The sequence below is a fragment of the Maylandia zebra genome, linkage group LG9 (assembly GCF_041146795.1).
Source record: "Maylandia zebra isolate NMK-2024a linkage group LG9, Mzebra_GT3a, whole genome shotgun sequence".
Classification (NCBI taxonomy): Eukaryota; Metazoa; Chordata; class Actinopteri; order Cichliformes; family Cichlidae; genus Maylandia; species Maylandia zebra.
The window spans coordinates 7,077,991-7,090,115 of record NC_135175.1 but is presented as its reverse complement, the minus strand read 5'-3'; the positions used below and the strand labels follow the sequence as shown (position 1 = coordinate 7,090,115).

The following is a 12,125-nucleotide window of genomic DNA, read 5'->3' as shown; positions in this document are numbered from 1 at the left end:
CAGGAAGGTGTGTGTGTGTGTGTGTTCTGATGACCTTTTAGCTGAATAAACTAGTGACCTAAATCTGACACAAAGGACTGTTGTGAGCCGGTGTCCACAGCTTTCATGGGATTGTTCTAGTTCACTTCATAAACTTTGGTACTTTATATTCTAACAGTTATTTCGTGTGTTAATACAAGATATTTTACATTGAAATAAGCGGAAAAAATCTGCCAATGGAACAAGTGAAAATCCTCTAGTTTTTCTCTCGTTTCAAGATTCACCGTGTGAAGAAGTTTCTATATCTTACTGGAATGTTGCTTTGTAGCTGATTTTGTCTTATTTTAAGTGTAATGAGATAAATTTTGACTAGAAATGAGATAAATATACTTGTTAAGATGGAAGTGTCTACTTTTTTTATGCTCTGTGTGTGTGTGTGTGTGTGTGTGTGTGTGTGTGTGTGTGTGTGTGTGTGTGTGTGTGTGTGTGTGTGTGTGTGTGTGTGTGTCTGTGTCTGTGTCTCTTTCAGGCTTCAGAGTTGGCCAATTTCATCCAGAGCAAAAGAGATTTGGGTTGTCGAGCCAACTATGTCCAAGTCATTGAAGAGGGCATTAACACAAACCATGCTGTCAAGGAGTTCTGGAAGATCCTGGGGGGGCAGTCGAGTTATCAGTGTAAGGATTCAAATGTGAAAAACTCCAAGAAACTGTTTCAATAAGATGAAATCCAATGCCTCCATGTTTGCTCTTGCAGCTGCAGGAACGCCAGATGAAGATGAGCTGTACGAGGGCGCCATTGTGGAGACCAACTGCATTTATCGCCTGATGGATGACAAACTGGTCCCAGATGATGATTTTTGGGCCAAGATGCCTCGCTGTTGTCTGCTCAATCCTAAGGAGGTGAGACAAATTAAGTTAAAACTGTTGCAAACTGTAAATCCATCTCAAATCTAAAATAAAGTTTTAAAATCATGTGCAAGCATGTAAGATTTAAAATGACTGTTGGCTCCCTCTAGTGGTGATATAAATGCTCTGGAGAAAACACCACGTTCTGTTTTCTGCAGGTTCTGGTTTTTGACTTTGGCAGTGAGATGTACATTTGGCACGGGAAGGAAGTGACTTTGGCGCAGAGGAAGGTGGCTTTCCAGCTGGCGAAGCACTTGTGGAATGGCACCTTTGATTATACAAACTGTGACATCAACCCACTGGACCCAGGAGAGTGTAACCCACTCATACCCAAGTATGGAAACACATACTACAGCTTAGATGCATGGTTATGTACAGATATTGAGAATGTCAATCACAGGAAGTCTGCATACACATGGTGTTTTTGCCCTTTGTGCAGAGAGCTTTGAAGAGATGGTCATGTTTTCTCTTTTACTTTCTGGTCTAAGTAAGGCCTCAGAAATTAACTGACATTGCAGGAGTGTGTTTCAGGCATCTTCATTGGTTTTAATAATAATGCACTATACACTGTGTCCGCTTCGCATGTAGAAAAGGCCAGGGTCGCCCTGACTGGGCAGTGTTTGGCAGACTGACTCAACACAATGAGACCACCCTGTTCAAAGAAAAGTTCCTGGACTGGAGCGACTCCAGGAAAACTCCCAGTCCTACAAAAAACAGCAGCGATCACAGTACTGATCAAAAGGTATCAGCAAACACTTTATTCTACCTACATCCTCATTTTTTGTTTTTGTGGGAGTAACATGCTTCAGCAGATTCAGCACACTTATTTCTTTCTTCTACTTCAATCCCCACCAGGAGCAGCCCACCCGTGATCAGCCCAGTGCGTGCAATACCTCACTGATGCTGACCCTCCATCAGACACCCGTCTGCACCATTCTGGATGGCTTCAATGTGGGCCGGGGCTACGGCCTGGTGGAGGCAGAGGAGTGGCGCAGCTACGAGATCAGCACTCTGGCAGTGGAGGTCTGGCACATCCTGGAGTTCGACTACAGCCGCCTGCCGCGCCAGAGCATTGGCCAGTTCCACGAGGGTGACACCTATGTAGTGAAGTGGAAATACATGGTCAGCACTGCTGGTGCGTACTGAGCACATATATTCATGTAAACCTTGTAATTTTGCAGTAGTTGATGAACTGCATTCCTAAAGGACCACTTTAGTCAAAACAGACTTGTTTGTGTAGATTGTGTCCAATCTACCACTTGTGCAGGGATGTGTTTAGAAGAGTCAATCATTCAAACCGGCCAGCAGATGGAGTTGTGGAGACAGTATATCAGTCATGTTTGTTATAATTTCTTCATTTGTATGCAGAGTTTGCACATAATGTTTTGCTTTTTCCACTGCTAAAAGTTGTCTTATTGAGTGAGTTGTAGTATTGACTACAATACTGATACATTTATTTCCAGTTTACCTAAACCACAGAACCACAGGATCCTTGATTTTATGTCTGTTACTGCAGATCTAGGCCAATTTAACCACATAGCACATCCTCTCTGACTCAGAGTACTTCCAAGAACACCAAAGTACACCTTTGGGGAGGACTGTTGGTGAAATCAGTTATGTACCACGCAGCCAAATGTCTGCAGATTCAGTGAAGCTGGCTCAGCTCCTGCCGCTGCTCTTGACTTGTGAAGCAGAATACCACAAACTCCAGTTTTATGTTACAGATTAGACAAACTAAATGCTTGTTAGAATACAAGAGGGGGAGAGTACAAGGAGGAAAGAAAGAGTTGGTTTCACCACTGCTGTGATCAGTTTTAGACAGCCACAGAAAATCAGTGGTTATGCTGGACCTGTCTGCTGTGTTTTAATTGAGTAGTGCTGTGTCTGGTGCCATGGTGGTACACTACGTTTTTTTCCCAATACTCAAATTCTGTTCTGTCAATTCTGTAATACTACTTGTATATTATTACTAATATTATCGTGTAAGCTACATCCAAAATTCCACACTAACGTGCCGTTAGCATGTGAGAATGGTATGAGATTTAGTTTGTTTATAGGGACCTTTTTCAGAATATAAGCAGTAGCAAAGGTGATGGTCTTAATCTCTCATACAATCAGTCTGTGCTTTGTAGGTGGGTCTAACTATGGTCTATACTCTATTCCAAGATCAGAAGAATTATGTGACAGTCGGTCTGTGATATCTTCGGCTTTGATCAAATGTCTATAAATCAGTCTCACTGCTGCGCAGCCTTCTTGAAATACCTCAGAAGCATATTTGAGCGGTTATGTTGAAGCAGCATCTAAATGAACTCTAATTTAAACGTCCACCAAGACATAAAAACCAGATGTATAAAATCACCAGCCACATCTGATTAAAGGCTGCTTGGCAGCCTTTGCCTCAGAACAGGGTTTTAAGAAGCTTTGTTCTCCTGGAAGTTGTACTTCCAGCGGTATCATTGCTGTTGTGGAATTCCCCCCAGATGTCGATTCATGAGCACCAGGTCTCTGTCAAAGAGTTTTGGAAAAGGGCACCGACTAAAAAATCGATACAGAAACAGACATTTAAATTTGACTTGTTATTCTGTTACATAATCTGCTATATTCTTTGTGGTTATTGCCTAGCAACATTGAAAAGATTGAGACCACACATTACCCAAATGACCTAAAATTGGACTCTGCAGAAAGCTTGCCAAGTTCGAAGCAGATCAGACATTTATTGATTTATTAGAGAGCTCGTTTGTTCATTGAGTCACACACCAGCTTCATGCCTGCAGATACAAAAACCTCTCATCAGCTCAGAGATGACAATCATTTCGGATCTTCATAACTTGAACAGGATTTTTTTTTTAATTCATACCGTAGATGGATCTACTAAAATTCTCAGGCGAGTTTGAATCCTGATGACTTTAACCTCAAGGTCAGAGGACCTAGGATATCCACATTTATATCACAGGTGCATCTACTAGGACACTGAGGAGCAGCATGTATGTTCATGAATCATGGTTTTGTGGCCGTGTGCAGACACAGACCTCAGATGAATGTCTCCCTTACAGTTGGGAAGAGACAGAACCCGGAGCAGCTGAAGACGACAGGAGCGGGGAAGGAAAAGTGCTGCTACTTCTTCTGGCAGGGCCGCAACTCCACCGTCAGCGAGAAAGGAACATCAGCACTCATGACGGTGGAGCTGGATGAAGAGCGTGGAGCACAGGTACAACAAGAGCGTCTGAAAGACCAAGTTTGCATGGAATAGAAATTTGTTTCCTGCCTTTCTTAGTCTACAGTTTCATTTTATGGGAGTATGATTGCTTTGACATCTTTTGTTTTTTTTGGGGTTTTTTTAGGTTCAAGTCCAGCAGGGAAAGGAGCCTCCATGTTTCCTGCAGTGCTTCAAGGGAGGGATGGTCATCCACTCAGGAAAGAGGGAAGAGGAGGAGGAAAATTCGCAGAGTAAGCCTACTACAGTGGACAGCTTTTAACTTCTTTGTTTTAAACACCTCCAAATAACTTGGCCATCTCGTTCACTTCCGTTCATCTGCCCTCTTTGTCTCAGATGATTGGCGTCTGTACTGTGTGCGTGGGGAGGTGGAGGTAGAGGGCCATCTGCTGGAGGTCGCCTGTCACTGCAGCAGCCTGCGCTCAAGAGTCTCCATGGTGCTGCTGAGCATCAGCCAGGCCCTCATCTACCTGTGGCATGGCTGCAAGTCTCAGGTGCACACGCGGGAGGTGGCGCGCACTGCTGCCAATAAGATCAAAGAACAGTGAGTGCAAACCTCTGTTTTCCACTTGTCAGGAGTTCAGTTGTGACCACGTAGTCTGACACACTCTGTTTTTTTGCAGTTGTCCTTTGGAAGCCGGCCTTCACAGCAGCAGCAAGGTCACCATCCAGGAATGTGATGAGGGAGCAGAGCCCACGGGCTTCTGGGAAGCCCTCGGGAGGCGGGACAGGAAAGCCTACGACTGCATGCTGCAAGGTGGGAACACTTGTCAAAATTCTCCTTTCCAAGTAAAAGTCCTGCATTCACAATTGTAGAGAAAGTACTTCACTCATTTCAGGCATTTCTGAATAGTATCACTAGTAAATATGATATTCTAAGCTTAAGCTGTGGTGGTCAGTATTCAAAGCAGGATTTTAAATCACACTTTAGCATAAAATAATGCAGAATAGCATTATAATATATAATGCTTTTTCAACTCATGACAACAGAGATTAGATTTTCAGTCTTTTAAGCCCAAAATTTGTTCCTGATTACCTCTAAGGGACCTCTAAAACATCAGTAAATAAATTAAAGGCAAAAATGCTGATTTGCTCCTGGAATTACTGAGCACATGAACTCAATATTCATCTTCACTGAACTAGTAAATATCATATCTGTTCAGAGGTTATTCCCCTGAACGATATTTTTAGTGTTTTTAATTAACCGATGGCTTTTATTACTTAGTATGACCAAAAAAAAAAGAGTAATTTCAGCAGTCAAGTGCAAATCTTGATCTATAGCAGTTTTAATACTTAGAAAAGTATAAACGACATAATAATGTGCACAGATGATACGGATCCAGATCTGGGAAGCTTTGGGAAGAATTTAATTTGTGTAAGAGAGCAGAATTATTTTACATCAAACCTCCAAAAATGCATGTCATTCTGTAATAATAAAAACTGGAAGTCATCTTTTTTTGATGTTAAGAAAATATCACAAGCTAAACACTTAATGCAGATCCATGGACTTATTTTTTTCATCTGTGCCTGCAAGTCCAAACACTGCAGCCTCACATAATATTGTTTCTTTATTGTCCTGTTCTGATGGAGACTACGGATAATATTGTTAAATATGACATTTATTGTGGCCATGAAATCATCTTCTTGTCACATGATACCATAAAACGGTAACAAAATGGCAACGGCACTCTGGCTGCTATTAAGTATCAGGATTAGATTCTTGCGCTGGTGCAGGTAGTCCTGGGCATCATGTGGTGAGAGTAAGCAGGCAGTTCCTGGAGGATAAAGGAATTGACACCATTGACTGGCCCCCATGCTCGCCTGACCTAAATCCAATAGAACATCTGTGGGACGTTATGTTGTGGTCTATCTAACGCCACCAGGTTGAACTCGGGCTGTCCAGGAGCTCAGTGAGAGGCTGGGCCAGATCTGGGAGGAGATCCCCCAGGACACCATCCATTGTCTTATTAGCCACATGCTCCAACGTTGTCAGGCATGCATACTAGCATGTAGGAGTCATACAAACTACTGAGTGCCATTTTTGAGTTGTTTTCAGGCTGTCTTTGATTTCAGCTGTATGTAGTTTGATGTTGTAATTTTCGTTTCCATCAAAGGATGTGGCATCCTTTTGTTCCTAATACGTAACCTAGGTTATATCGGGATATGATCAAATCTGATGTGATTTCAAAGTATTCCTTTTATCCATTTATTTTTTGACTAATATATTTGTTAAAAAAATTTTCAAAAGCAAAAACCATTGAATGTATCCAGCTATTTAAAAAAAACAAAAAACCACACGAATTACTGTGATTTCACAGCTGTTCATATAATTCAGATTTTAGATTGTGGTAGAAAAAACATATTTAAGCTCTGTGTATTAGTACAGTATACAACAAAAACACAGCACTTAAGTAACTGTACGTATTAATTCTTTTAACTTTTTTCAGCTGTAAATTTGTCATTTCGTTGTCTGTTTCTCCCTCTGACCCTCAGATCCAGGCAGATTTAATTTCACACCTCATCTGTACCAGCTGAGCAGCAGTTCAGGAGAGTTTGCAGCTGTGGAATTTCTCTATCCCGCCAGAGATCCCAAGCAGGTCAACTCCATGCCCTTCCTACAGGAGGACCTGTATGCAGCTTCCCAACCAGGTACAGTAGACACACACGGTGTCTGCACTCATTTTGAAGCAGCTTTAATCTCTTAACACAAGTCCAGAGTTTTCTTGAAACAGGTTTTCAGGCTGAACAACAACTTTCTAAATGTAGTTGTCTATTGAGGGATGTGACAATTAACTTGTGCTCGAGATTTTAAGTTTGCTGATGTCATCAGCTGCATCCAGAGTGCTACAAGTAAGGGTCGCACTTTGGACATGGTTGATAAAGTATTTTTAATATGAAAACAGCTTTAGAAATTCAGCTAAACTCAGCAGAGAAGACCAAATATTTTTAATAATTGAAAAAGAAGTAGAATCTCAAAGGGCGGTGTGATTAAGGATTAAATGTTTGTAATGTCTGCCAGAATCACTTCCCTATAACTTAAAGTTACTTCCATAACTCCAGTTCTCAGAATGAGATGCATGAGACCCCTCACTATGGGGTGTGACTCCTTGCATGGTTCAAATAAACCATTTATCTCCTTTAATTGGCTGCTGATTGGTTGGTGACCACAATAACCAACTACCATTAAGTAGCTTGCACTACTATGCAGTCATTATTCAGGGTAAGCACTTCTTTTGTCTTTTTTGTATCTTTTTTCCTGTCGTCCTCCCCTCACCCCCAGTTGGTTACAGCAGATGGCTGTTCCCCTGTGAGCCTGATTCTGACAGATGTTTCTTCCTGTTAAAAGGGAGTTTTTCCTTCCTACTGTTGCGAAGTGCTTGCTCAAAGGAGGTTGTCTTCTTGTTGGGGTTCTCTCTGTATTATTGCTGTTTGTTTTTGCCAGAAAAGCTTATCTCAGTAGTAGCAGTAAGGGCACAGACCTGAATCCATCAGTCATGTCCAGCGCTGCACTGAACAAAAATGACCACTTAACTGAACACTTGAAAATCTGACAATGAAGCATACCAGATGTGATCGTCTTTTTTTTTTTTTCCACCTATTTATCAGCCCTGTTCCTGGTGGACAACCACCATGAGGTGTACCTGTGGCAGGGCTGGTGGCCTCAGGACAGTGAAAGCACTGGCTCGGCCCGAATCCGCTGGGACTCGGACAGGAAGTGTGCCATGGAGACGGTTCTGCAGTACTGCAGAGGTATTCCACTTTCTTCCTAATAAATATACAACCCATCCAGTAGTTGTGGACACTTTTGCTAAACCAACCCCAGGATCTTGGAACCCAGATAAATAAATGAAATCTTGGTTGTTAATGAAGGATGTTTGCTTGTTTTAAAATGCATTTCTTGCGTTTTCTCCTCAGAAAAGAATGAGAAGAAGCCTCCCAAAGCATATTTGATCCACGCTGGTCTGGAGCCACTCACCTTCACAAACATGTTCCCCAGCTGGGAGCACAGAGAGGACATCGCTGAGATCACTGAGAGGGTGCGTACTAATATCAACATATGAAGCAAATAGTGCACAAGTCAAAGACTCGCATACAGGTCCGTCTGGATATCAGCTCAAAAAAATTATGTTGTATTGTTTTGGTTTCTAGGAGGCAGAAATTTATCATCAGATTATTCTGGTGGAGGATGTGTTGGCCCGGCTCTGTAAGACCACATATCCGCTGGCCGATCTCCTAGCTCGGCCGCTGCCTGAGGGAGTGGATCCCCTCCGCCTGGAGGTCTACTTGTCTGATGAGGACTTCCAGGTAAAAATGTCCAGTGTGAAGAGCCCGTGATTTATTTAAAGGTTGCTTCGTTTTAGAACTGATAAATGACTTGTCAAAAAGTCTCTAAGAAAACATTTTCCAACTAAGCTGACAACAATCTTTTTTTGTAAAGTTGGTCTGTGTTGGCTTGTGAGTTAGTTGACTTATTTCAGTCAGAAGAACAACAGCCTTGGGTCGATTTAGGTCACCACCATGAATCAAATTACTTGCTGATGTCAGCCCTCCACTTTTAAATTTGGCCAGAAGGGCTTTATTAGCTCTAGCTTCCCTCCAGCTAATGATGGTCAGCATTAATTTACCTGGTAACTTGGGCATTACGAGCTAACCGCTCTGAAGCCACATAAGTTTGTGTCCTCATAGAGTTTCTCTGGACTCTGTTGTGCCGGTCACAACATAGATTGACTACATCGACTGTAGTCTAGTTTTAGAATACTAAATGTTAGTATTCACTACTGTAAAACACTGTAAGAGAGCACAAGACAGGCACTTAGGGAAGGAGCGGCCTTTTAATTTTCCAGAAAATCTGTCATAGGAGGTGAGGAAGCACCAGGAAGGAACCTCAGTTTTTTTGTTTTTAAGTTGTTTTAAGTTCATTCATACATAGGCAACAACAGGTAGTACAACCTCTACTGAAGTGCTGCATACAGTACATTAAGTAGTTGCTTGTTGTGGTGAACCAAGACAGGATCGCCTCCTAATTTTGCAGCTCAGTCAGCACTTCAGGGAAATTGTCTTTCAAGTCATTGGTTTGGTTTAATGACCCAGAATGTTAGCAACCTTCCCCAGAGCATGAGTACTGTTGTTGCACCTTTTGATTCTCCATCTTATCCTCTCTGTTTGTCTTTTCCTTATCTGTGACTCTCAGCTGAGGTCATGCATCTTTGCAGCCAGCGTGTAGTTTGACTTTTTTCAAACAGCTGGACAGTGTATGAGTCAAACGTTACTTCTCACTTCTGTTTGTTTTTTAACGATTTTTCTCTTGTTTATTCCTCCTTTCATTCCTTCTGACTCTCCAACTTCTTCCATTTGTTTTTAATGGTGTCATGTTTCGCTCCTTTTGTCCCTTCATGAACTTACCTGTTTCACTGATTCCACCCTCCAGGGTGTGGGGGCTTATGGGAAGGTGAGTTGTCTGATTTGGGATGTTCACTCCTTGTTCAGCATTGTCACCCATTTTCTCTCCTTTCTAACACCGTGTTTCTACTATAGCATGTTTGGTTACAGGCTGTTCACTCACAACTCACACGCGTGTGAACTGAATCCTGGAGTTGTGAGCACTTTGGAAAATCGAATGCATCTTTAACTTCACTGATGCATGAATGTGTTCAGATGTTTGTCACTCACAGTGCAGGCTACAGGACTGAGTACTTTGAGTTTGCGATCAGTGTGTGCAGCAGAGCGTCGTGTCTGTTTGATTCTGAGTGTGACTGATCCCACAGAGAGCCCTGGAGATGAGCAAAGAGGAGTTCGGCGCTCTGCCCGGCTGGAAGCAGATGAACTTGAAGAAAGCCAAAGGACTTTTCTGAATGATGAAAAACTGGGCGCTGCTGATGTCATCAGAAAACTCAGACTCCAAGGGTGGGGCTGCCTGGATGTGTGGGGAAAAGATACTCCAGTGTTTTGGTTGTAGGAGAGGATTGTGAGTGGATGCATGTTTTAATGGCAGTCATGTAAATTCCCACTCTGTTAATGTATGTACTTGTGTACTTTGAGCAGGAGCACCTTACACTGTCAGCCTTGCAGCCATGTTGGTGTCGGCAGGTCTGTCAGCCTGCTGAACTCCCTCCACATGATACTCTCTGCTATGTATGTCTGTGCATTAAAAATAAATTATATTTATATTACATCCATGTAGAATGTTTTTAAAAAAAAAAGAAAAATCTCAACAGATATTGAAAACCTAACAAAATAAAGTGTATAATAAATGTTGCAGAGGTTTGTGTCTCATGTTCCAGCTGTACAGATCACCATTTGCTGTTTACTGATCAAATGAAGCTCTTGATATGAATGACGGTGTCAATACTGTGGGACAGATACAGACCTGATTAAAGGCAAACAAAGGATGATGATGAAATGTTTGATTTTTAATTCTTTCAGTGTATAGTGCCTTGCTTTGTACAGTTTATATACAGATCCTAGTCTGCATTTTGGAGACTGTTTTGTGATATAAAGATGTATTCTAGAAATAAACCTGGAAAGTTTGATATCTGAACATTCTGGGTTTTTTCATTTTTCTTTCATCTTTTTCAGCTGACCAAACAGACACTACATGCACTCCAGTTTCCTGTCAAACCCTTGTGTTTTTGGAGTGATCCTCAACTCACGCGGCTGATGTCGCAGTGGCCATGTCCTTCTTTGATAGTGAAAATGATTTGTCTCGCGTAAACATTAAAGTTCTGATTTATCCATTTGTCTGTGTAAGATCTGACCTACTCCCATGAGGTTCATTGACATCACAGGGAGAGCTCGTTCACTTTTGTGTAGTGACGGTGGTTTTTGGATTTAAAGCCGGGCATCGATTCATGCCTGTATCTGGGCCCAGCACTGACCAGCGGTCATGTGAGGAGTATCTGCTCTATGGAGCTTCTCACCTGCTGGGTGCAGCTTGGCTCCATGCTTACTCTGAAGCTCACAGCCTCTCTGTTTGAACAAAGAGGACCTACCTTCATGCATAAATGAGTAAACTGTGATTTTAAAAAAATAAATAAATAAAAGCCTTTTAGCTGAGAAGTCAGTTTAGTTCCAACTAGTTTCCATCGTTTGATTGTTATAGTGAACTGATTTCATTACAGTGATTACCACTTATTGCTTGTTAAAAAAGAATAAAAAAATTTTTTTTTTTAAAAGATCAAATTACTATGATCTTTGGAAATTACTTTTTCACAGGACTGCGTATAGTCTGTGTCGGGTGAAGCCTGATCCAGCTGCCATAGGATGAACAGTGGGGAACACACTGGACAGGTTTCCAATGTGACACAGGGCTAACACAGAGACAACCATTCACAGGTCACCTACTGATGGGAAGGATGGTGGTTCGATCCTTGGCTCCTCCAGTCTGCATGTCAAGTATCCTTGGGCAAGATACTAACCCCAAGTTGCTCTCCGATGCTTCCATCGAAGTATGAATGTGTGTGTGAATGTAGTCAGAAAGCGCTAAGTACAGAGAAAATGCTTGTGAGAATGGGTGTGATTGTGGCATGTTGTATAGAGCGCTTTGAGTACTCCGGGAGAGTAGAAAAGTGCTATATAAGAATCAGTCCATTTACCATTTACACCTATCTGCAATGTAAAAGCTCCAAGTTCACTAAATACACATCTATGGGAGGAAGCCAGAGAGAACACAGACAAAACCCAGCCAGTAGGTGGATTTGAACCAAGGACCCACTTCCGCCATCATTAAATAGTAAATTTCAAAAGGAACCTCCAAAAGTTTATTCTGTTCATCTGGACGTAGCATTTTGTGGGAGAAACGTTTTGGTGTTCGCTCTGTAGCGTCCTGATGACACCCAGTTTGTGCTCCAGTGGATGATGAGAGTCAAACCTTAAATGCTGATCCGTATGTGTAGATTTACGGTACACGTCAGCTTTTAGATGTCCTCCATTATTGACCTCCCAGCCCATTGTTCCTTCAGTGGGCTGGTTTCAGTCATTATGCAAATGTACTGTTTATAAGATTTGGGGAAACCTGCAGTCAGCTGAGA

General features: G+C 42.0%; 1 protein-coding gene across 14 annotated transcripts in view; it reads left to right on the top strand.

The window, feature by feature from the left end:
• Positions 1 to 10,636, top strand: part of svila (supervillin a) — a 76,515-nt gene extending 65,879 nt beyond the window's left edge. For 12 of the 14 annotated variants that reach the window (XM_076887930.1, XM_076887929.1, XM_076887924.1 and 9 more), the window contains 15 exons: positions 509 to 653; positions 733 to 878; positions 1,043 to 1,218; positions 1,473 to 1,626; positions 1,740 to 2,019; positions 3,938 to 4,092; positions 4,226 to 4,331; positions 4,435 to 4,642; positions 4,722 to 4,855; positions 6,592 to 6,747; positions 7,705 to 7,848; positions 8,014 to 8,135; positions 8,248 to 8,403; positions 9,527 to 9,547; positions 9,864 to 10,636. In XM_076887930.1, the coding sequence (XP_076744045.1) occupies positions 509 to 653; positions 733 to 878; positions 1,043 to 1,218; positions 1,473 to 1,626; positions 1,740 to 2,019; positions 3,938 to 4,092; positions 4,226 to 4,331; positions 4,435 to 4,642; positions 4,722 to 4,855; positions 6,592 to 6,747; positions 7,705 to 7,848; positions 8,014 to 8,135; positions 8,248 to 8,403; positions 9,527 to 9,547; positions 9,864 to 9,950 (2,190 nt within the window). In that variant the 3' untranslated portion in view covers positions 9,951 to 10,636. The remainder of the gene's footprint in view (positions 1 to 508; positions 654 to 732; positions 879 to 1,042; positions 1,219 to 1,472; positions 1,627 to 1,739; positions 2,020 to 3,937; positions 4,093 to 4,225; positions 4,332 to 4,434; positions 4,643 to 4,721; positions 4,856 to 6,591; positions 6,748 to 7,704; positions 7,849 to 8,013; positions 8,136 to 8,247; positions 8,404 to 9,526; positions 9,548 to 9,863) is intronic. The other 2 variants (XM_076887919.1, XM_076887931.1) reach the window with 1 other exon arrangement.
• Positions 10,637 to 12,125: the final 1,489 nt, after the last annotated feature.